The sequence below is a fragment of the Alligator mississippiensis genome, chromosome 2, assembly GCF_030867095.1.
Source record: "Alligator mississippiensis isolate rAllMis1 chromosome 2, rAllMis1, whole genome shotgun sequence".
In the NCBI taxonomy this organism is placed as follows: domain Eukaryota; kingdom Metazoa; phylum Chordata; order Crocodylia; family Alligatoridae; genus Alligator; species Alligator mississippiensis.
Genome location: NC_081825.1, coordinates 1,559,672 through 1,581,623, shown reverse-complemented (window position 1 = coordinate 1,581,623; position 21,952 = coordinate 1,559,672). Strand labels below are relative to the sequence as shown.

The following is a 21,952-nucleotide window of genomic DNA, read 5'->3' as shown; positions in this document are numbered from 1 at the left end:
AAGGATGAAAACAGGCTGGGATTCAACACTGACAAGTGCAGGGTCCTGCACCTAGGGAGAAAGAAGCAGCAACACACCTACAGGCTGGGGAAATCCCCTCCCATCAGCACAGAGGCAGAAAAGGATCTTGGAGTTATTATTGATTCCAAGAACATGGGCCAACAGTGTGGGGACGCGGTCAGAAAGGCCAACCGCAACTTGTCATGCATCCACTCCTGCATCACGAGTGGATCCAAGGAGGTGATCCTATTGCCCCTATATGACACTGGTCTGGCCACATTTGGAGTCCTGCGACCAGTTCTGGGAGCTGCACTTCAGGAGGGATGTGGACAACATGGAGAGGGTCCAGAGGAGGGCCACTCGCATGATCCGGGGGTGGCAAGGCAAACCCTATGAGTCAAGGCTGAGGGACCTGAATCTGTTCAGCCTCCACAAGAGAAGGCTGAGAGGGGACCTGGTGGTGATCTATAAACTGGCCAAGGGAGACCAGCAGGCAAGGGGAGAGTCTCTGGTCCCCCGAGCACTACTGGGAGTAACAAGGAATAAAGACCATAAGTTGATGGAGAGTAGATTAAGGGTAGATATCAGGAGGTGCTACTTCACTGTCAGGGCGGCTAGGATCTGGAACCAACTTCCAAGAGAAGTGGTGCTGGCTTCTACCCTAGGGGGTCTTCAAAAGGAGGCTGGGTGAACGCTTTGCCAGGGTCGTTTGACCCCAGCATCCTTTCCAGCCCACGGCAGGGGACGGACTTCATGAACTGCTCCGGTCCCTCCTGACCCGACCAACTATGGAACTATATGACAAACCATGGCTGAAAAGGAGCAAATTATTTGAAGCAAAATGCAACAAAATGGGGACAGTGCCCTCCAGCCCTCTTCCCCAAACAGCACAAAGCCTGAGGGCTCAGGGGACACCTAGTAAACCCGAGTCCTTATGGGCACCAAAAAATGTTGAAGAGGTGGTCCCACCAAAATGACTCACAAACCTCCATGTAGCTTCATTCAGCTAGCAGGTTTAAGAATGAAATGCAGGTGAGAGCTCAATGATCAGAAAGTATAGTACAGCCTATCCAACAAGTGATGACGATGTATGCAACACAGACAAGGTTCTTTGGGTAAACTTGAGATCTTTTATTAGATCAACTAAATCATTGGAATAATAGTTCTGTACGAGCTTTTGGGCACAAACACCCTTCTTCAGTCAGGATGATTATGCTGGTGTTTGTGGGCTCTCCTGAGTGGAATAGAAATTTAAGACAATATGCAAAATGCAGGTCTATGAAAATGCAAATATATGCCAGGGAAGACCATCAGGGCTATTACCAATACTCCCAAATGTATAGAACAGGCATGCCTCTAAAAAGCCATAGAAAATGAGGGTTGGAATGTACCTCAGGAGGTCATCTAGCCCAACCCCCTGCTCAAAGAGGGGCCATTTCCAACTAGATCATCCCAGACAAACCTTTGTCTAGACAGGTTTTGAAAACTTCCAAGGATAAAGCTTCCACCACTTACCTCTCTGGGTACACTAGCCCAGTATTTTACTACCCTTCTAGTAAGAAAATACTTCAAATATCCAACCTAAACTTCCCTTGCTCCCACTTGAGCCTGTTGCTCCTTGTTCTGGCATCTGCCACCACTAAGAACAGCCCAGCTCCATCCTCTTTTGAACCCTCCTGCAGGGAGTTGAAGGCTGCCCTTCAAGCCTCCCTCAGTATTCTTTTCTCCAGACTAAATGAGAAAACAACTTTAATGAGTTTAGGAGATTAGTGGGGCAGGCACTAAGGGCCTAGAAGGGAGACGAGATGGGAGCCCATGAGGGATGGGCGTACCTTAAGAGGAAGATCCTCCAGGCCCAAAGGATAACAGTCCCTGAGAGAAGCAAGGGAGTAAGAGCGCTCAGAAACCCCCTTGGCTCAGCAGGGGAATTCAGCAATGCCTGAGGACTAAACGCGGGGCATACAACCAGTGGAAGGGAGAAACTGTCACCAAGGAGGAGTACTTCTCCTCAGCCCAGGGGTGCAGGAGGGCTGTTAGGAAGGCCAAGGCAGAGATGGAGCTCAGGCGAGCATCCAGGATTAAGGACAACAAAAAGTCTTTTTTCAAGTACATTGGGAGCAAGAAGAGGGCACCAGGCAATGTAGGGCCCCTGCAAGACACAAATGGTAATCTGGTGGCCACACCGGAAGAGAAAACTGATATTTTTAACAGTTTCTTTGCCTCTGTTTTCCTGAACAGGGACTGGGATATCCCACCTACCAGAGGTAGGGACAACCTTGGGGATAGCTCTATCAAGCCTTCAGTCAGTGCAGATGTAGTTAGGGATCATCTGGAAGGGCTAGACATTTTTAAATCTGCAGGTCCACATGCCCTCCACCCAAAGGGTGTTGAGGTAGCTGGCAGGGGTCCCTTTGGCCTGGCTGGATGAGCATTCGTGGTCATCTGGCCAGGTGCCGGGGGATTGGAACCTGGCTAATGTGGTCCCTATTTTCAAGAAAGGGAGGAAGGAGGACCCGAGTAACTATAGGCCTGTAAACCTCACCTCGGTGCTTGGGAAGCTCTAGGAGGGGATCATCAAGGAGCACATCTGTGGAAGGCCTGCAGGGGAGATCATGCTTGGGGGCAATCAGCATGAGTTCACCAAAGGCAGTTCCTGCCAGACCAACCTGATTGCCTTTTACGACCAAGTAACTAATTCCTTGGATGATGGTGTCGCTGTGGACATAGTCTTTCTACACGTTAAAAAGGCCTTTGACACTGTCTCTCACCCCATCCTCATCAATGAATTAAGTGACTGTGGCATCATTGCCTGCACAGTAGGATGGGTAAAATATTGGCTGATGGGGCGCACCCAGAGTAGTGGTGGATGAGCTGTCCTCACCCTGGCGAGATGTGAGCACTAGGGTCCCCCAGGGCTTGGTCCTCGGGCCCGCACTGTTTAACATCTTCATCCGTGACTTGGATGAGGGGGTGGAACGCTGATGACACTTAGATGTGGGGCAAGGTGGACACACTTGAAAGGTGAGAGAGGCTGTGTGGATACGCTAGTGCTTCATCTGCGACTTGGACAAGGGGGTGTAAAGCACGCTGTCCAAGTTTGCTGATGACACTAAGTTGTGGGGCGAGGTGGACACACTTGAAGGGAGAGAGAGGCTGCATCTAGATTCAGACAGACTACAAAAGTGGGCAGATGAAAATAGGATGGGGTTCAACGCAGACAAATGCAGGGTGCTGCACCTGGGGAGAAGGAATCCACAGCATACATAAAGACTGGGAGTTCTCCCCTTGAAAGCACAGAGGCGGAAAGGGATCTTGGAATCATTATTGACTCCAAGATGAACATGAGCCGCCAATGCCAGACCACAGCCAGCAAGGCCAGCCAGACCTTGTCATGCATCCAAAGGTGCATCTCAAGCCGGTCCAGAGAGGTGATGCTCAAACTCTATGCGACTTTGGTCAGGCTGCATTTGGAGTACTGTGTCCAGTATTGGGCGCCGCACTTCAAAAGAGATGTGGCCAGCCTGGAGAGGGTTTAGAGGAGGGCCACCTGCTTGGTGAGAGGGCAGCAGGACAGGCCCTACGTGGAGAGAATGAAGGACCTGAACCTGTTCAGCCTCAAGGAGGAAAGCCTCAGTATTACCAAAAGGGAGATTACAACAAGATGCATTTCACCCAGAGGATGCCTTCATTCTTTCCCCGCCCTTCCACACAAGGGGCAGGACATGTCACAGCATACACCTTCTTTACCTCTATTATCGCATTTCATAGGTCTTGAGAGGATGTAGGGAACCACCACAGGGGGATCGCATTAAATTGTTGGGCTTGATTACCAAGGATGCTGCTCTCGAGAATGGCATGGAGGGAAGGAGGGCAGAAGGGGCAGTTTGCACCTGGTGGTGTTCAGTTCTGATGAAGTTGGCTTCACCCTTCTGTGGATACACTGGTACCTAGCCACGATGGGGGAGAGAGTGAAGCTCTTCCCACACTCAGAGCACTAATGTGCCTTCTCCCCTGTGTGGATACGCTGGTGCACAGCCAGGTGGGAGGACTGAACGAAGCTCTTCCCACACTCTGAGCACTGATGTGGCTTCTCCCCTGTGTGGATACGCTGGTGCCGAGCCAGGTGGGAGGAGACAGTGAAGCTCTTCCCACACTCCGAGCATTGATGTGGCTTCTCCCCTGTGTGGATACGCTGGTGGTCAGTGAGGGAGGAGGAGACAGTGAAGCTCTTCCCACACTCCGAGCACTGATGTGGCTTCTCCCCTGTGTGGACACGGTGGTGCCGGGCCAGTTGGGAGGCCTGAGTGAAGCTCTTCCCACACTCTAAGCAATGATGGGGCTTCTCCCCTGTGTGGATACGCTGGTGATCAGCCAGGTTGGAGGCCTGAGTGAAGCTCTTCCCACAGTCTAAGCACTTATATGGCTTCTCCCCTGTGTGGATACGCTGGTGCTGGGCCAGGTGGGAGGAGAGCGTGAAGCTCTTCCCACACTCTGAGCACTGATGTGGCTTCTCCCCTGTGTGGATACGCTGGTGCCGAGCCAGGTGGGAGGAGAGCGTGAAGCTCTTCCCACACTCTGAGCACTGATGGGGTTTCTCCCCTGTGTGGATATGCTTGTGCTGAGCCAGGCTGCACGGCTGAGTGAAGCTTTTGCCACACTCCGAGCACTGATATGGCTTCTCCCCTGAGTGGATACGCTGGTGTTTTGCCAGGTTGGAAGACCAAGTAAATGTCTTCCCACACTGTGAGCACTGATGTGGCTTCTCCCCTGAATGGATACGCCGGTGCAGAGCCAGGCTGGAGGACTGAGTGAAGCTCTTCCCACACTCTGAGCACTGATAGGGCTTCTCCCCTGTGTGGATACGCTGGCGTTGAGCCAGGTGGGACGGCCGAGTGAATGTCTTCCAACACTGTGAGCACTGATGTGGCTTCTCCCCTGAGTGGATATGCCGGTGCAGAGCCAGGCTGGAGAAGAGAGTGAAGCTCTTCCCACACTCTGAGCACTGATGTGTTTTCTCCCCTGTGTGAATACGCCGGTGCAGAGCCAGGCTGGAGGACTGAGTGAAACTCTTCCCAGAATCTGAGCACTGATGTGGCTTCTCCACTGTGTGGACACGCTGGTGCTTAGTCAGGCTGGAGGAGCGAGTGAATCTCTTCCCACACTCTGAGCACTGATGGGGTTTCTCCCCTGTGTGGATACGCTGGTGCTGAGCTAGCCTGGAGGAGTGAGCGAAGGTCTTACCGCACTCTGAACACTGATGTGGCTTCTCTCTCGTGTGCATGCACCAGTGCCTCGCCAAGTTGGACAGCTGCCTGAATCTCTTCCCACACTTGGTGCAGTGCTTCCGCACACACTCATGCTGGGACAGGTCTTGCAAGCAGGTGAAATTCTTCCGGCACTCAGTGCAGTGGTGAGTGATCCTCCCTCGGGGGATGCACCGGTCCTGGGACAAGGAGAGAAAGCAGTTAAGGTCTTGCCACTTGTGCCACAGCTGTGTCTGACACTTCCCCCTCTGCACATGTAGCTGCTTGACCAGGTCTGTGGGGAGCACAAAGCTCTTCCCCAATTTGGTGAAGTGCTTGGGTCTCTCTCCAGAATGGGTCTAGCGGTGAGCAACCAGGGCAGAGGCAGGTGAAGCTCTTCCCACACTTAGTGCATACATGGGACTTCTCCCCAGTCTACCTTATTTTGTGAAGAGCCAGGAGTGATGAGCACTTAAAGGTTTTCCTGACCTTCAGCTAGGGCTGAGCTCTGCCCCTGTGCTGGGCACTGAGCTCCTGCTTCCCTCCAAGGTCATCTCCACTGCCTTTGCTTGCATGCAGTGCATCTTTCCAGTGGCTCTTTAGGTCTCTCAACTGCACAACTTCTTGCCTGCACCCAGGCTCTTTCTAGGTTCTGGCCTTCTCCACCCTCATGCCCAACTAGAGATGGTACCTGGCTCATGGCTACCTTCTCCTTCTGCTTCTGCTTTTGGGGCCTCCCCTGACTCTCGTAGCATCGCTCCTTCTCAGGTCTCAGGGAGTCCATCTCACCCAAACTCCCTGGGGAAGTGTGCAGTGGCTCCATGTCTGCAGAGTCTTCCACAGGAGGCTGCTCCTCAGCTCTGCTCAGCAGCCAGGCACCTCCTGCATGGGGAAGAGACACTCCACATTTGTCCCTACGCTGCTGGCAGAGAGCAAACACTGCTTTCCTTCTGCTTGGATAAGCCTCAGAGGAGGTCTGGACCTTGGCACTTGTGTTCCCTCAAGAAAACGAGGTCTTCCTGCCAAAACCTGAAGTGCTGGGGTGAGGAAGGGCCAGGTCCCTGTGCTGGGCTAATGTTCCCTACTCAGTCCAGTTCAGAGCCCGACTCTCAAGAGTTTCTGGCCCTGCTGTCCATACCATCACTTCAGGCCCTGCTGGGACAAGCACATGTGGGACGTACATTTGGGCAGTTCCTGAATAACTTCATGCTCTAATGGGCTGAGGTTGAGGGGAGGATGTAGAGCTGTGGCGCCCTGTTCTGGGGAGAGGAGCAGGGCTGTGCTTCCTGCCTGCTTCCAGGGAAAGCTCTTGTGCAGCGAATGCACCCATGGAGCTTTCCTCTGCTGACCGGTCCCAGATGACCTGCATGTCACAGGCATCTGCAAAGGGCCTAAGGCCTTGGCATGACCCTGAACCAGGACTCTGCGCTGAGTCTCAGGCTTCTTGACACTCAAGGCCCCAGAGAGGAAACAGGGAGGGGACAATTCTGATGCAAACCATGGGTAATTCACTTCCTCCCACAACCTGAAATCTTAGTAATCCCACCCGTGCCACGGAGCCATTAATTGCAGCCTGAGACCAGGATGAAACGTTTCCTGGGCTCCAGGTCAACTTGACCAGAAGAAGTCAGGGACAGCCGCAGCTTCTTTCTTGACCAACAGGAATGGCTACACAAACCCTCTGTATACCATGATCATTTCAATGGGGGACTACAAATCCCATCATACCCTGGCAGAGGGTGTTACACAGATATGGCTACCTTGGGCTGGGGAATGAATGCTTATTTTGCTGAGTGAAGATGGCAACTTGAGATCGTGGCAGCCCACGGAAATTAGATTTGGGACGACAATCAAGACAGCAAACCTGACTGTGCCCTAAGATGTGTCATTAGAAGAAGAAGAAGGGAAGAGTTGCTTGTTTCCACCTTCTTCAGTTTCACAGAGTGGTAACAACATTACAGTCGGTTGGGCAGAATACAGCCGGCGGCCCACATCCAACCCACGGAGGGGCTTTGTCAGCACACAGAGTTCCTTGGTCCAGCCTGGCTGAGGCATTCCCCAGCTGTGCTGCATCCTGCTGCCTGCCGGGCATGCTCCTTCTGGCTGCAAGCCGGGGTGCAGTGGCAGGTACCAGTGCACGCAGCCCTGATCTCGTGCGCTCCACAGCAGCTTCAGGTTCGCCTTTCTGGCTAAACAGTGACAGCGTCCCGTGCCGAGCTGCCCTCAGTCTCTACCACATCACCGTCACCTCCAAGCTGCCTGGCAGGGCAGCAGTGGCAGCACAGAGCAGTCGCAGGGCACCCAGAGTCGGTGGTGACCGTGTCACAGGGAAACCCAGCATGGCGCGGGGAGCCGCACCAAACACTGCCTGGCAGCAGCAAGGGGGAGGGCCTGTTTTTCCCCCCGCAATGAGTAAGTTTCTGTCCAGCTGCTGCTGCTCAGCCTGGAGGGGTGAGCCCAGAGCTGGCACAGGGCGCATGGGGTTGGGGGTGCAAGCAGTGGCCCCCGCTGTTACCATGGAGCTGGGGGCAGCTGCGGTGGCAGCGAGAAGGAGCTGTCCTAGCCATGCTGAATGCCCAGGTCGGTTGAAAGTCCCATGTACGGGAGGAGCAGGCTTGGGCCATGCGGGGGCTGTGCACTGTTGGCTGTGGCAGGGAAAAAATCCACAGGTATACAGGATCTGGGCTGTTGTGGGGCAGGGGTGGGGACAGGGGCTCCCATGCACACCCCACATACCTTCAAACCCTTCAACACAAACCCCACAACCACACCATCTCCCACGCAATCAGACACCCCATAAACCCCACACCCTCCCCTACACTCACACCCGCAAGCCTCTGGGGGAAGACCCATTCGCCTCCACATGCACACACACCTCACACACGCACACACGCACCTCCCCTCCCCCTCCACGCACCCCACTGCCCCACACAAATCCCGTACACACAGGCATTGATCCGCCAAATTCTTGGCCACATCAGGCCGATTTCCAATACCATCAATATTCTTTATATCAGTGCTGATCCAATATCAGACCAATATATGGGTGCACCTCTAACAGTCTTCCACACACAACCCCCCGCCCCCACACGATATACAAGAGTAAGACTTCTTTCTGAGCTATTATGCACTCATTCCTAAAGATACACAGCACACACACTCACAAATCAGGGCAAAAATATATTTTTTAAATAAAATTAAAAGGTATTATTATGGATATTTGATTTTTAGTATACAATTGGCTTTTGGTTTTTTCCCGTTCCAGGATGTCTAATCCCCTTCCCAAAAGGAGTACATTTCGGGACAAGGGGAGGGACTTCTGGTGGCAAAGATCAGAGGTTAGGACAGGACGTCTGGTTCCAAGATGGCAATCAAGGGATGGGGCCACCCTTGCAGCCCTTGACAACTCAACAAAACTGCTTACCCAGCCCTCCAGCCTAAATAATTGCCTGTCCCTGTGTTACAGCATAATATACTGTGTCTGAGGCCAGCACACAGCAATGGCAACACAGGGCAGGCGTGCACTTCCCAGGTCCTGCTGGCACTCAGGACATGGAGCTTTACTGACAGCAGTCGGGAGCGAGGGACAGCCACAACTCACCTGGCACTAGGTCCTCCTCTCTTGACATTTCCCCACAGTCCTCATCAGCACAGGTCCAAAGATCCACCCGTCCTTGCTGGATGCTGCAGATTAAGTCAGGTGTGGGACCTCGATAGCCTGTTTGGGCAGTGGTTAAAGAGCATTTGTGACCGGGTACGGGATGCAGAATCCAACTGGCATTCGGGAATGCATCCAGTGAACCCAAGATGTCTGCTAGAGGCTTGATGGACAAGGAAGGACGGGTATTTAAACTGACAGCATCACCAGGGACAAGTGTAGAGATGCACTGACCCATGATGAACCACGGAGCAAAAAAAAAACTTTCACTGCTTTCAAGGTCCCAAGAGGAAGAAATATTGGACACACTTATGGATGCATAATATTTATCTTATCAGTGTAATACCAGGAAAAGAAGTGAAAATGAGCTTAGTGAGGGGACTTAGGGCAGGGAAAAGCATACATGTCACATAGGCGACAATAACATTTTTTTCTGGGAGAGAGAATAATTAATTCATCATCACCAGGGACAGGAAATTATACCTGTAGGTGCAAAATAGCTATCATCCTGTCCATTGGGAGGATCACCCCAGGAGGGGCGATGAGTGCACAGATTGGCAAGTACTGAGGGGTTGAACACCAAGTTCCTGGGAGCTGTGGATACGGACAAAAGAAGGCAGATAGAGACACATTTAACAGCACATGAAAGGCCATATTATAGAAATGGTCTAAATGATCTTTGTTAAGCTAGACCAAACACAGAAGCACTTCCTTAAGGAAATCCCCTGGGGGAAAGGCGGGGGAAAGAAAGCATCAGAAAAGCAAACTGACCTAGTAAAAAAAGCTCAGTACTGCAACCCTGAGCACAAGCCAGTACAAGCCCCTGTATTAGAGATCCTCTGGAAATGAAAACTGGTTCTCACTAGGTCCTGCAGCTAGCCCACTTCTTGTCGTCACAATGATGGGCATCCGATCAGCAGAGGGATTTTAGGAAGAGCACAAGAAAACTTCTGAGAGGGGCAGAGGGAGCTTGAGAATCTCTGACCTACGAAGATGAAGATGTTAGGAAGGGATGTGGACGGGAGCTTCCAGCGACCCCTTGGCAGACAAACCTGGCTTACATCTCATGTACACATGTCGCTAGAGGAGCAGTTAAGGAAATGCCTCTTCCCGTTGTAGCAGCAGAGGCAGATAAAACTTTCTATTAACTTCTGCCAGGTCATAATGACAGGAGAAAGGGGACCTAGATATCACAGAACAGAGCATGCAAGGATCGTCTGGAGACGACTCCCTAGCTCAGATGGAGAAAATCAGAATCCTCCCCCAAGGAACACCTCTTAGTGCATTCATGTACAATGACCTGGAGATGATGTGAACATGCTGAGAAGGCAAAGGGAGATCATGTTGCCAAGAAACTGCTGCATACGGAAGAACCAGGAGTCACAAGAACGGGGAAGGCACAGGTGAAGGCGGCTAGAGCAAATGAAGGAGGAGATCTCAGTCTGAAATGTGAGGGAGGCCTGATCACTGGCAGGGCAGTGGGGAGGAAGGGGATTTAAACCTCCAGCCATAAGTTCATGAGGATGAGACTACTGAAACAGGGAGGTGACTACAAAACTGCACAGTTCGCATATCTCTGGGGGGAAGCAGAACCCAGAGCTTTACCCAGGGAAACGAGGGCTTGGTGATTCTTCAGCATCTGGTCCTGGTAAAGCACCTTGTCTTCATCGTCCAGCAGCTCCCACTCCTTCCGCGTGAAATACACAGCCACGTCCTCGAACACCTCCCGGAGCTGCAGGCACAAGCGTTGCACCATCAGTGTCTCCTGCGCCAGCTGATCCCGGCCCAACAGCCCTGTCTGCAATCACTGGGTACTACCACGAATTGCAATCTTAGCCATAGATTCATCGATTGTAGAGTCAGAAGGGACCACAATGGATCATCGTGTCCGACCCCCTGCCCCTGGCAGAAAAGCGGACCGAGGTCAGATGACCCCGGCCAGGTGACTATCTAGCCTCCTCTTGAAAACCTCCAAGCTAGGTGATAGCACCACCTCTCATGGAAGCCCATTCCAGATCCTGGCCACCCTTACTATGACAAATTTCTTCCTAATATCTAACCTAAATCCACCTTCAACTAGTTTACACCCATTGTTCCTAGTCACTCCCTGGAGCGCCTTAGTAAACAGCATTTCCCCTATTCCCCATTGACCTCCCCTAATAAATTTAAAGGTGGCCAAGAGATCTCCCCTCAGCCGTCTCTTGTGCAGGCTGAAGAGATTCAGCTCTCCCAACCTCCCCCCGTAGGGTCTATCATGAACACCACTAAACATGTGAGTGGCCTCCTCTGGACACTCTCCAGATTCCCCGCGTCCCGCTTGAAGTGCGGCACCCAAAACTGGACACACTACTCCAACTGCGGCCTGACCAGTGCCGCATAGAGGGGGAGCATCACCTCCCTTGATCTATTGGTCATGCACCTGCTAATGCACGACAAGGTGCGATTGACCTTGTTGATGGCCTCGTTACACTGCCGGCTCATGTTCCTCTTGGAGTCAATTATAACTCCAAGATCCGTCTCTGCCTCCCAGCTGCTGAGAAGGACACTCCCCAACCTGTAGGTGTGCTGGGGCTTCCTCCTTCCCAGGTGGAGTACCTTACATTTATCTTTATTAAATTGAATCCTATTTCTCTTTGCTCATTGATCCAACCTATCCAGCTCAGCTTAAATCTGCTCCCAGCCCTCCAGTGTACTAGCTTTGCCCCATGACTTGGTATCATCAGCCAACTTGGAGAGGGTGCTCTCCACGCCCTCATCCAAATCGCTGATGAAGATATTGAATAATATCAGTCCGAGGACCGAACCCTGTGGGAACCCACTGCCCACCTCCCACCAGGCCAAGAAGGAACCATCCACCACCACTCTCTGGGTGTGGTCCCTAAGCCAGTTGGCCACCCACCTGGCCGTGTAGTCGTGCACTCTGCAGTATGCTAGCTTCCCATGCTAGCCATGACAGGTAAGGGGACACAACTCCCCAGTCTTCAGCAGACATGTGATGTGGATGCAGATGTGGACACAGGAGCAGATGTGCTGACCTTAGCCCAGCTCATCACGATCTATTTGCTCGGTCCTTTGGGGCAGTCTGGCCAGCATGTTTAGAGGCAGGGAGCCCCGGCTCCACGCACTGTAACCTGCCATGCCTGCGCCAGCACCCCTGGTATCTGCACTCGGGAGGGAGCTGCTGCTAATGCAGCTTGGGGTGTTTGCATCCTCCATCAATGCAGCCTTCATGCTCTTCAGGTCTCTCTGCTCCCCAAATTCTTTACAGCATGCCCAGCTACTCCTGCGCTCTGCCCCAACTGTACTCCCCACCACAAGTGAACTGCGTGCCCTGCTCACCTCCGAGCTCTCCTCCTGCTTTGGAGGCATGCCCTGCCCCTTCTGCACTTGGCCTGGCTCAGGGGTCAGGAAGCTCCTCTCCTCCAGGCTCCCTGCGCATGTCCTCTGCAGCTCCAGGATCACCGGCCCCTCCTCAGCAGGCTGCTGCTCAGCTCTCTGCAGGGTCCCAGCACCTGCGCGTGGGGAAGGGAGTGCACACGTGAGCCCTGGTGCTGCTGACATGGGGAAAGCCCTGCGAGTCTCCTGCACTGTCCTGGGACTGAGGAGACGGGGGCTTCAGTGTGTGGAAGAGGGGGGAGAAAGAAGACTCAGAATCCCGCAGCTCTTGCTAACACACCTCCACAGGCATGAGGCTGGAGATGAGCCCTGGTAACTCTGTCCCAGCGTGGGGAGGTGATTGCTGCACCACAACAGAGCCTGCAGGGACATCGCTCCTGGGGAAAATAGCTCGAGCGATGCTGGGTCCATACCAGATCCACATCCTAAGGGCAGGGGAGGGGAAACGCAAGGTCAGTCTGCTCCTGGGCTGTGAAACGATTGCAGGGGCACCAGGAGAACAAGAACCACTGATCTGTGGAGCACTGACCCCGCCACCATGCTGTGGAAGGGAGATTTCTGCACCGCGGGACGGTGCTCACGCTGCTGGAGAGTGGAGACCCACCGCCCCCTCCCTGCCCCTGGGATCGAGCCTCGCCTGGGCCACCAGCCTGAGCAGCTTTCGTCTGCGGACAGCTCCCAGGTCTGCTCCAGGTCAGGGGAGTCTGCAGCAGCAGCACACAGGCCTGGGTTAGCTGTACCTTCATTAGTCAAGGCCTGCTGGGGAATCTAATTTCCCCATCACCTACACCAGCCCCTTCTCGGGCACAGAGGGCTCACGGGGACATGAAGAAAGGGCAGTGAACACTGACTGCAGGCATGTGAAGTTATTGTGGCAGCACGACAAGCCCCAAGCAAGGTAAAGCCTCTCTGTGCAGGGGCTGCACCCGTGCAGGGAGGAAGATCCGGGTCTCGGCCTGGAAGCTGCCCACCCTGTTACCTGTTAGCTCTGTGTTCCTGAGGGAGCCCTGGCACCCAGCTGGCTGGATTTACCAAGCAATTTTTCTCCCCTCTCCTCTCCCACCTCATCTAACCAAAACTAAGCAGAAGGAAAGTTTGATATGCATCTTGGGACGTACATTCCCCGGTCCCACTATGGGAGGCCTATTTAAACTTGATTCAGTAAAACTCGGTTGCTGGGTTGGGGAATGCGGAGGAAAGAGACTCAGTCAGAGCGGGTACGGGCGACACTTGAACAATGGTTCAGGGTTCATCGCGGCGTCCGGCCAAGTGGAGCCCCGACCACAAATGCTGTCATACTTTTCCCAGCATGACTGGTGGAAGTCCTCTCCACAATGTTTATGAACACTTCAAGTAATCAATCCCTTTAAGTGTGTTCAAAGACAACATTATGATCTGAAAGTCATGCTGAGCTGAGGTCTGTTCACAAGAGGTAAAACACACAACACCAATGCTGACTTCACAGTGCAAGCATAGCTAGGCCATCTGAGAAGCCCTTCAAGTCCATCTTATGTATTCATAATAATTTCAAGCTGGCTCCTAGGTGTCTGGTTACTTCTTAAAACTTGATGATCTTCCTGTTGTGAATCAGTTTCTTGAGATGTTCCAAACCAGATAACCCCCTGTCACTGAAAAAGGCAATTCATTTAAATGGAAACTGTTTCTATAACAGGGTTTTCCCTGTCAATTATGGCTTGGGACCCTCTTGATCTACACTATTAAAAGAATGCTTTGAAGACGGTGGACTAAGGGTATAAGAAAGCTGTAAAGCAGAAAACAGTGTGCTTCAGGAGAGAGAAATCTCTCTGACACCATCTTTCTGTTGCCTGGTTAACCTTCAGCGATTGTGCTGGCAACTTTCCCTGTCAACAAAACACCCGAGTGCCTTGGAAGGGGGAGATCCCAGCTCTCACTCTCTCTTTTGTTTTCTAGGGCTGTGCGAGGCTTCGGACAGACCTTCGGATCCAGAGAAGCTTCGGACGCTTTGGGGTCCAAAGCAGCACATCCGGGTCGAAGCGCTGGCCTCGTTAGGCTTCCCAGTGCTGCAAGGACAGTGGCCCCTGCTGCGGCCACGAAGCCTGCCAGCTGTCGAGGATATCGGTGCGGTGGGGTCTGGGGCCCTGCATCCCTAGCTGCTGACAGACAAAACTCATGCCAGGGGTGCTTGTGGGAATGACTGTGTGTGTCTTGGGGTGTGGGAGGCACTACTGCAGGCCTGGCTGCTAAGCTCCTGTGTTACCAGTTACCAATCAATCATGATTCACACAGGGACCGGCACAATACACAGGACCTAGCTAAGGTAGCCAGTTAATTGCCAGCAGTTCGCACCTACAAACCCAGACTAAGGAGAGGAAAGAATAAACACAAACAATCAGCTGCCCCAAAACAGACAGTCAGTCCCACAAGCACCCATGGCACGAGCTTTGCCTGTCAGCACCTAGGGGTGCAGGGCCCCAGACCGCCCCCAACCGATCTCCTCCACAGCTGGCAGGCGTCGTGGGTGCAGCAGGGGCCACCATCCCTGCAGCTGTCACCCCGCTGTGCCCCAACATGCACAGGGTCACCCATGGCACGAGTTTTGCTTGTCCGCAGCTTGGGGTACAGTTCCCCCCAATCCCCTGCACCGACCTTCCTGAAACCTGGCAGACTTTGTGGCCTCAGTAAGAGCTACCACCCCTGCAGTCTTAACCTCCCTGTCTCGTGACTTAGATGTGACAGGAATTTTGCTTTCAGAAATTTGGGGTACAGTTCCCCCCCAAGCCCCTGCATAAATCCTCTTGAAAGTTGACAGGCTTCATGACCCTGGCAGAGGCTACCATCCCTGAAATTTTCATCTAAATCAGACAAAAAACAACAAAGTTATAGATATTTAATTGATTCACCTTTAAACCCTATGGCCGGATCTGCAGCCGGATCATAGAATCACAGAAGTCGCGTGGGAAGGGACCTTGCGGATCTTCAGGTCCGACCACTGCCTGGGCAGGAGGGAAACTGGGCTCAAATACCCCAGCCAGGTAGGCATCAAGCCACTTCTTAAAGACCCCCAGGGTAGGAGCCAGCACCACTTCCCTTGGAAGTCGGTTCCAGATCCTAGCTGTCCTGACTGTGAAGTAGTTCCTACGGATGTCTAATCTAAACCTGCTCTCCAACAACTTGTGGGCGTTATTCCTTGTTATCCCAGGGGGTGCTAGGGGAAACAAGGTCCCCCCCCAAACCCTTCTGGTGCCCCCTAGTTTATAGATGGTTAGCAGGTCCCCCCTCTGCCTTCTCTTGTGGAGGCTGAACAGGGTCAGGTCTCGTAACCTGTCGCTGTAGGGCCTGCCCTGCTGTCCCCGGATCATGCAGGTGGCCTCCTCTGGACCCTCTCAATGTTGTCCTCATCCCTCTTGAAGTGGGCAACACTTCTGTTACCTGAGCCAAAGATCCCGGCAAAGCCCAAAAATACTGTGGGGTCCCCTCATCAAGAGACTACCACTACTACGACTATTAGGGCAAAAGATTGGGAAGTGCTGAGTTTCAGACACGTAATGGGATCAGTGTGTACAGGCCGATTGACCCCGTTTGGATCAGACGTGCCCTGATGAACTGGATTCTGGCCCACGAGGGTGTCAGGTGCACACCCAGCCGGATTCAGGGGTCTTCTGTTCACCTGTGTGCTCGTGTCTGACTGCAGTTCATTGTAACCTTAATGAACTGATTCCTGGTATATGAGGGTGTCAGCCTGTCCATGCTGATCAACCCGGGGGGGGGGGGGGGGGGTGTGCGCGTGCGCATTTGACTGATTTGGTGGCTGGAGGAGCCCAGCCCCATTGAAACTCAGTCCTGCAAGACCGCTCCACTGCAGGTGAGGACTTCCAGAAGGGAGAGATACCGCTCCGTATGGAAACTCCAGTAACACAAGCAGCGTAATGACAGAGATGCAGAGACCCCAAAAACGTGCCCCTAATCCAGGAGAACTCCCCAAAGTGGTAGGCAAATCTGGTGACCTTGCTGATCTTCAAGTCTGACCTCCTGCCTGGCCAGGAGAGAAACTGGGCTCAAGTGACCCCAGCCATGTAGGCATCGAGCCACTTCTTAAAGACCCCAAGGGATGAGCCAGCACCACTTCCCTTGGAAGTTGGTTTCAGATCCTAAACGCCCTGACTGTGAAGTAGTTCCTACGGATGTCTAATCTAAACCTACTGTCCAACAACTTGTGGCCGTTATTCCTTGTTATCCCGGGGGGTGCTGGTGGAAACAAGAATGAACAGGTTCTGGTCCCGTAGCCTCTCATTGTAGGGTCTGCCCTTCTGTCCCTGGATCATGTGGGTGGCCCTCCTCTAGACCTTCTCCATGTTGTCCACATCCCTCTTGAAGTGCGGCACCCAGAACTGGACACAGTACTCCAGCTGTGGCCTGACCAGTGTTGCGTAGAGGGGGAGGATGACCTCCTTGGCCCTACTTGAGATGCGCCTGTGGATGCACGTTAGGGTCCGGTTAGCCCTGCCAACCGTGACCTCACGCTGTCGGCCCATGTAAATCTTGGAGTCAATGATGACCCCAAGATCCCCGTCTGCCTCCGTGGTCTCAAGAAGGGAGTTTCCCATCTTATAAGTGTGCTGCTGGTTACTACTGCCCATGTGCAGCACCCTGGATTGAGACAGAAACGCAGTCCAGAGCTCCGGAGCGGATCCCTGGCATCTGAAGCAGCTGGATCTAAAGCCGGATAGGATCGATGCTGACTCGCACAGGCCTGTTGTTTTCCCTTGCATGTCTATTACTACTAGCACCATTATAAATTTCATATCCTTACCAATAAATAACTTTTATGGTCAAACTGGTGATAACTGGGTAATTCTTTCTTTCTCTACTTCCCCTTCCCCAGTTGCTCTGCAGCAACGCTTCTGTTACCTGACCCAAAGATCCCTCTAAAGCCCAAAAATACTGTGGGGTCCCCTCATCAAGAGACTACCACTACTAGGACAACTGGGGCAAAAGATCGGGAAGTGCTGAGTTTCAGACACATAATGGATCAGCATGTACAGGCCAATTGACCCCATTTGGCTCAGACGTGCCCTGATGAACTGGATGCTGGCCCACGAGGGTGTCAGGTGCACACCCAGCCGGATTCAGAGGTCTTCTGTTCACCTGTGTGCTTGTGTCTGACTGCAGTTCATTGTTACCTTAATGAACTTATTCCTGGTACATGAGGGTGTCAGCCTGTCTGTGCTAATCAACCCCACCGGGTCAGGTGTCATGCGTGCGTGCATTTCACTGATTTGGTGGCTGGAGGAGCCCTGAAACTGAAACTCAGTCCTAAAAGACCGCTCCAGTGGGGGTGAGGACTTGCAGAAGGGAGAGATACCGCTCCGTATGGGAACACCAGTAACACAAGCAGCGCAGTGACAGAGTTGCAGAGACCCCAGAAACGTGCCCCTAATCCAGGAGAACTCCCCAAAGTGGCGGGCAAGTCTGGTGACAACCCAGCCAGGTAGCGACTCCCTCGCGGGCAGGGCAGACACGCAAGCCTCGCAGCACAGAGACTCGGGCCCCCGCACCCACGCGGAGGGCACCATCCTCCGTCTCACCTGGTTGCTGGGGGGGCAGGGGCTCGTCTCTGGGGCCGGGAGGTGGCTGGTCCAGAGGCCTGTCCGCACCACGGGTGCTGGGCTGCTCCCGCCGGGGATCACCAGGGTCCTGCAGGGCCCCCGGGGGCTGCATCTCGTCGGAGGGCCCCTCCTCGCCCTTCACCCTCACCGCGACCTGGGGACGAGATCCGCGCGTCACCGTGGAGCCGGGACGTGGGTGAGATGGGGTTGGGGGGGGGGGGGGGGGACGTCCCCCGATCGCACGGGGACGGGGACAGCAGCATCCACGATCAGAGCAAAACCATTTCTCCCGGAGCGTCTCGTGGTGCCCCAGCCCCATAAACCCCTCCGCCAGGGCGGTGCTGCCCCCGCATCTCATCCCCGGGGCAGGATGGCAGGCACTGCTCCAGCACCACCAGCTCCAGCACCTGCTCCTTGCTGCGGCGCTGGGGCTCCAGCCAGAGCACACGCAGCTCCCGCAGGCAGGCAGGCAGGCGGCTGCAAACCTCCCGCGGCCCCGCGGCTTCCCCGTAGCCCAGGCCCCGCAAACGGGGCCCCAGGTCTCTGGGCCGGGCAGGTCGTGCCCCGCTGCGAGCTGGGGGGGCTCCGCGGGGAGCTGGGCCGAGCAGGGGGCTGCACGCCCGCCACGCCCGCCCGGCTCCCAGCGACACCTGCGGCTGCGGCACGCCCCTTTCGTTACACGGGACGTCACTGCAAGTCAGAGGTGCGTCACGCCTTGGGCTCCCCCCCCCCCATCACGTCCTCGCGCGTTAACCCTTTGCTGCCGGGCGGGACTGGAGAGCCCCCAACCCGCGCCCCGGCCGCAGTGTCCCCCGAGCGGCCCCCGGGCCCTGCCTCAGTTTCCCAAAGAGCCGGTCGGCCCAGACTGCTTCCCGCCCCGCCGGCCCCAGCTCCCCTCAGGCTCGGGGCTCACCCTCACCCCAACCCGCCCCGCGATACACCGAGTTCGCCACGGCCTGGGGCACGGTTCCCAGCCCGCACACCCCCCCCCCCCCGGTCCTATAGCACGTGTCACGACACCCCCGCCCCCCCCGGTCCTATAGCACGTGTCACGACACCCCCCCCCCCCGGTCCTACAGCACGTGTCACGACACCCCCGCCCTCCTGGGTCCATGCCTGCCAGCCAGCATTCAGAGGGATAACATCATTGCCACACTGTGGATACAGCTGGGTGATACTGTGGGCTTGCGGATTAATAGTGACATGCCATAAAGACTGTGTTATGTCAGTTAATAAAGGTTTGCTAATGTCTTGTCTCACCACAAAGGATCTGATTTCGTGTTTGTGTGCTTCCTCGTGTAGTATGATTTCTGTGGTCAGAGCTGGGCGGTCTGTGGAAGCAGAAACTCTCCACCTTCCAGAACTGGATAGGGAAAAACTGTGTACTAGGTGCCACAGCTGGACAGAGGGCATTGCTCAGGGCAGCTGGTGGCATTGAGGGTAATGTTTGTGGGTCCAGGGTTTGGGCGGGTAAGGTCGACAGGTAGCTGTCCTTGAGGAGAGGTGATGATTATTCGTGCTGGGAGATCTGGGTTAGTACTATTACTTCCCCAACACGCCTGGATGGTGTGTTCCCCAGCAGTCAGGCGGCTGGAGAGGTGCCATGCTATACAGGAGCAAGTGGGAGGTGGTGGTGAAGGTGGCAGGGTTGTAGATGCTATGGGGGTAGGTGCAGGTTTTGGTGGGTGAACCAGTCTGAAGATGAGAGAGTGCCCAGTGCACCCTACTAATCCATCCCGCATCCACCCTACTCTTCCCCATTGCCTTGCTGGGAAGGAAATCCTGGTGGATCTCCAGACCTTGTCACCCCGGTAATCTCGGATTTCCCTGCCGGGGTTTAGTCCTACATGGACACTTTCCGCGTGGGGATTACACCTGGGCTTAAGGAAGATGATAGGGTTAAAGGGATCCTGCAGGCTGACTTCACTCAAACCATTTCGAATTTGCCAACGCTGGGCAGCCCAGAGTCGGCATCCTTTTGGCTGGGGAGAGGGCACTGTGAGTCTTGGATGCCTTCAAGGCTGTTGTCACAACTAATTACCTCTAGACAGCACTTGACACTATTGCTCTGTAATGTCAGTTCACTGTCTAAATGACAGTGAAGGCTGCCATTGGCCGGGAGAATCCACAGGACAAGGACTCCCCATAGGCTTAGGGTCTCTGTATCAAAGTCCTATATTAAAGGAAAGGTTGGTTTAGAAAGGCAGGGGAGGAGGAGAGGGAGATTAATTGGCGTTACCTGTTTTAATCCAGAATTTTGCCAAAAAGCGGAGCAATTACGTACAGGAGGATGGTCATCACAAGTCAAAGACTTCTCTGGCCTCTTTCTGCCTCAACATCGAGGTGGGCACTGATCAGCCCATCCGATGCGTATCTACAACAGCTCAGAGCTGTTCCTTCCTGCTAGACAAGAAGGGTGGCCGGCAGGATTCAGAGATTGGTTACCTGTTCCTCGAGGGTCAGGTGCTTGGTGGCTCACTTCTTTTTGTTTCTTTTCTCCAAGCTGGGTCACTGGGATGCTCTCCTCATGACGCAAGGAATCCTATTAACAAGGCTAGATTCAGGGTTAGATCTATTCCGCCCCCTTAAACAGTTTCAGTTGGGACACATGTACCCATTTTCCTGATTCCCCTTTATCAATTTGGACCACGGTTGGGATCAATCGATTGATAATAGTGAAGGGTCCAATCCATTTGGACTCCAGGACGTGTGCCTTTGGGGTGAGTCTAAGGTACATGTCCGACTGTCCAATTTCCCAACCTGGGAAGCTGTTCCAGCTGCTTGTCCATCCGCAGCCGAGCTTGCTGAATAGCTTCATTAATCTGCAACTGCTGCTGCCTCAAACGATATGGGAGCTCTTTCACCCATTCAATAATTTCTGTGGGTTGTGGATTGTCTGGGTATGGGATAAGCCCGGTGGGTATTAGAGCCATCTACTTGCCAAATAGGATCTCTTAGGGCTGGAGGCTGGTTCCCAAGCGGTTCCCACTCCCGAGAGCAGCTAAGAGCAAAGGAAGATCAAGATCCCAGTCTGTACCTGTTTGATTTACCACCTTCCTTAGCCACTCCTTCATTGTCCTTTTCATCTGCTCTACCTGCCCAGATGCCTGGGGGCGGTGAGGAATGTGCCGCTGCTGCCTGATGCCTAAGGCCTGCAGCAGCTGTTCAACAACAGCCCCAGTGAAATGGGGACCTCGGTCTGAGTCTATGATTTTAGGAGCTCCAAACCGGCATATTACCTCTGTCCAGAGTTTCTTTGCTGTGGTTTCAGCGGTGTGGGTGCGCAGAGGAAATGTCTCCACCCACCCGCTGAAGGAGGCTATAACCACTAGCAAGTACTGGTTTCCCTGTGCTGTGCAGGGCAGCTTGTCAATGTAATCCATTTGGATCCATTGCCACGGACCCACTAGCTTTTGATGGAAGAGGAATCCGGGGTTTTTGGTTTTGCTCCCTCCCCTGCAAAACGCAAGCACTTCTGCACCCACGCCTTCACATCTTTGGACATCCCTGGCCAGTAGGCAATTTCCTGTACTCTAGCTGTTGTGGCTCCAGATGCCTCGTGCCTGAGGCTGTGACAAACAGTTATGATTTACTCTCTATACTCTGGAGGTGGAACCCACCTAACTTCTCCACTTTCCTAATGAGCAGCGTACTCCTCCTGAATCTTCCAATTTTGGTGGCTTGAGGACCGGGTTTGCACCACGGCAAAGTCTCCCCGTGCTCCTCTCTTTGCTGTAGCATCTGCTAATTGGTGCATTTTGGCTTCTAAAATATCAGCCTTTTAATGACATGTGTAATGTATAGCAAGGATGGATGCCTTTGACTCCATCCCCAAATTGCCTGCCAATCACCTTTCTGTGCAATTTCTTTGCCATCAGCAGCATGCCAATTAGCTTTGTTCCAATTATATATCCAGGATAGCAGAGCCCTAGCACAGAAGTCAGAGTCAGTGTAGAGCCACAATTTCCCTTCAGGTGGGTTGTGCTGTTCAAGGAGTTCCCTCAGGGCTCGTACTTCAGCAGTTTGAGCTGAGTACCCCACTGGCAAGGGACCCCCTATCTGATCAT

At 53.7% G+C, this 21,952-nt stretch overlaps 1 protein-coding gene across 1 annotated transcript; it reads right to left on the bottom strand.

The window, feature by feature from the left end:
* Positions 1 to 1,107: 1,107 nt before the first annotated feature.
* On the bottom strand, positions 1,108 to 18,566 carry LOC106739035 (zinc finger protein 345-like). The gene is made up of 6 exons (XM_059721201.1): positions 17,865 to 18,566; positions 12,241 to 12,413; positions 10,507 to 10,633; positions 8,845 to 8,961; positions 5,935 to 6,125; positions 1,108 to 5,443 (listed from the first exon to the last, which is right to left on the bottom strand). The coding sequence occupies exons 1-6, from the start codon at positions 18,241 to 18,243 to the stop codon at positions 3,995 to 3,997; spliced, it is 2,436 nt and encodes an 811-aa protein (XP_059577184.1). The 5' UTR covers positions 18,244 to 18,566; the 3' UTR covers positions 1,108 to 3,994.
* Between the last annotated feature and the right edge of the window lie 3,386 nt (positions 18,567 to 21,952).

What these genes read in the sequence shown, in the direction of transcription:
- LOC106739035 (XM_059721201.1), bottom strand. Translation starts at nt 18,243, where the DNA reads ATGAGATGCGGGGGCAGCACCGCCCTGGCGGAGGGGTTTATGGGGCTG. An exon ending in CCAAGCCCTCGTTTCCCTGG is followed by an intron (nt 8,962 to 10,506) that starts GTAAAGCTCTGG and finishes CTGCCCAAACAG; the next exon opens with GCTATCGAGGTCCCACACCT. An exon ending in AGAAGGTAGCCATGAGCCAG is followed by an intron (nt 5,444 to 5,934) that starts GTACCATCTCTA and finishes TCCTTGTCCCAG; the next exon opens with GACCGGTGCATCCCCCGAGG.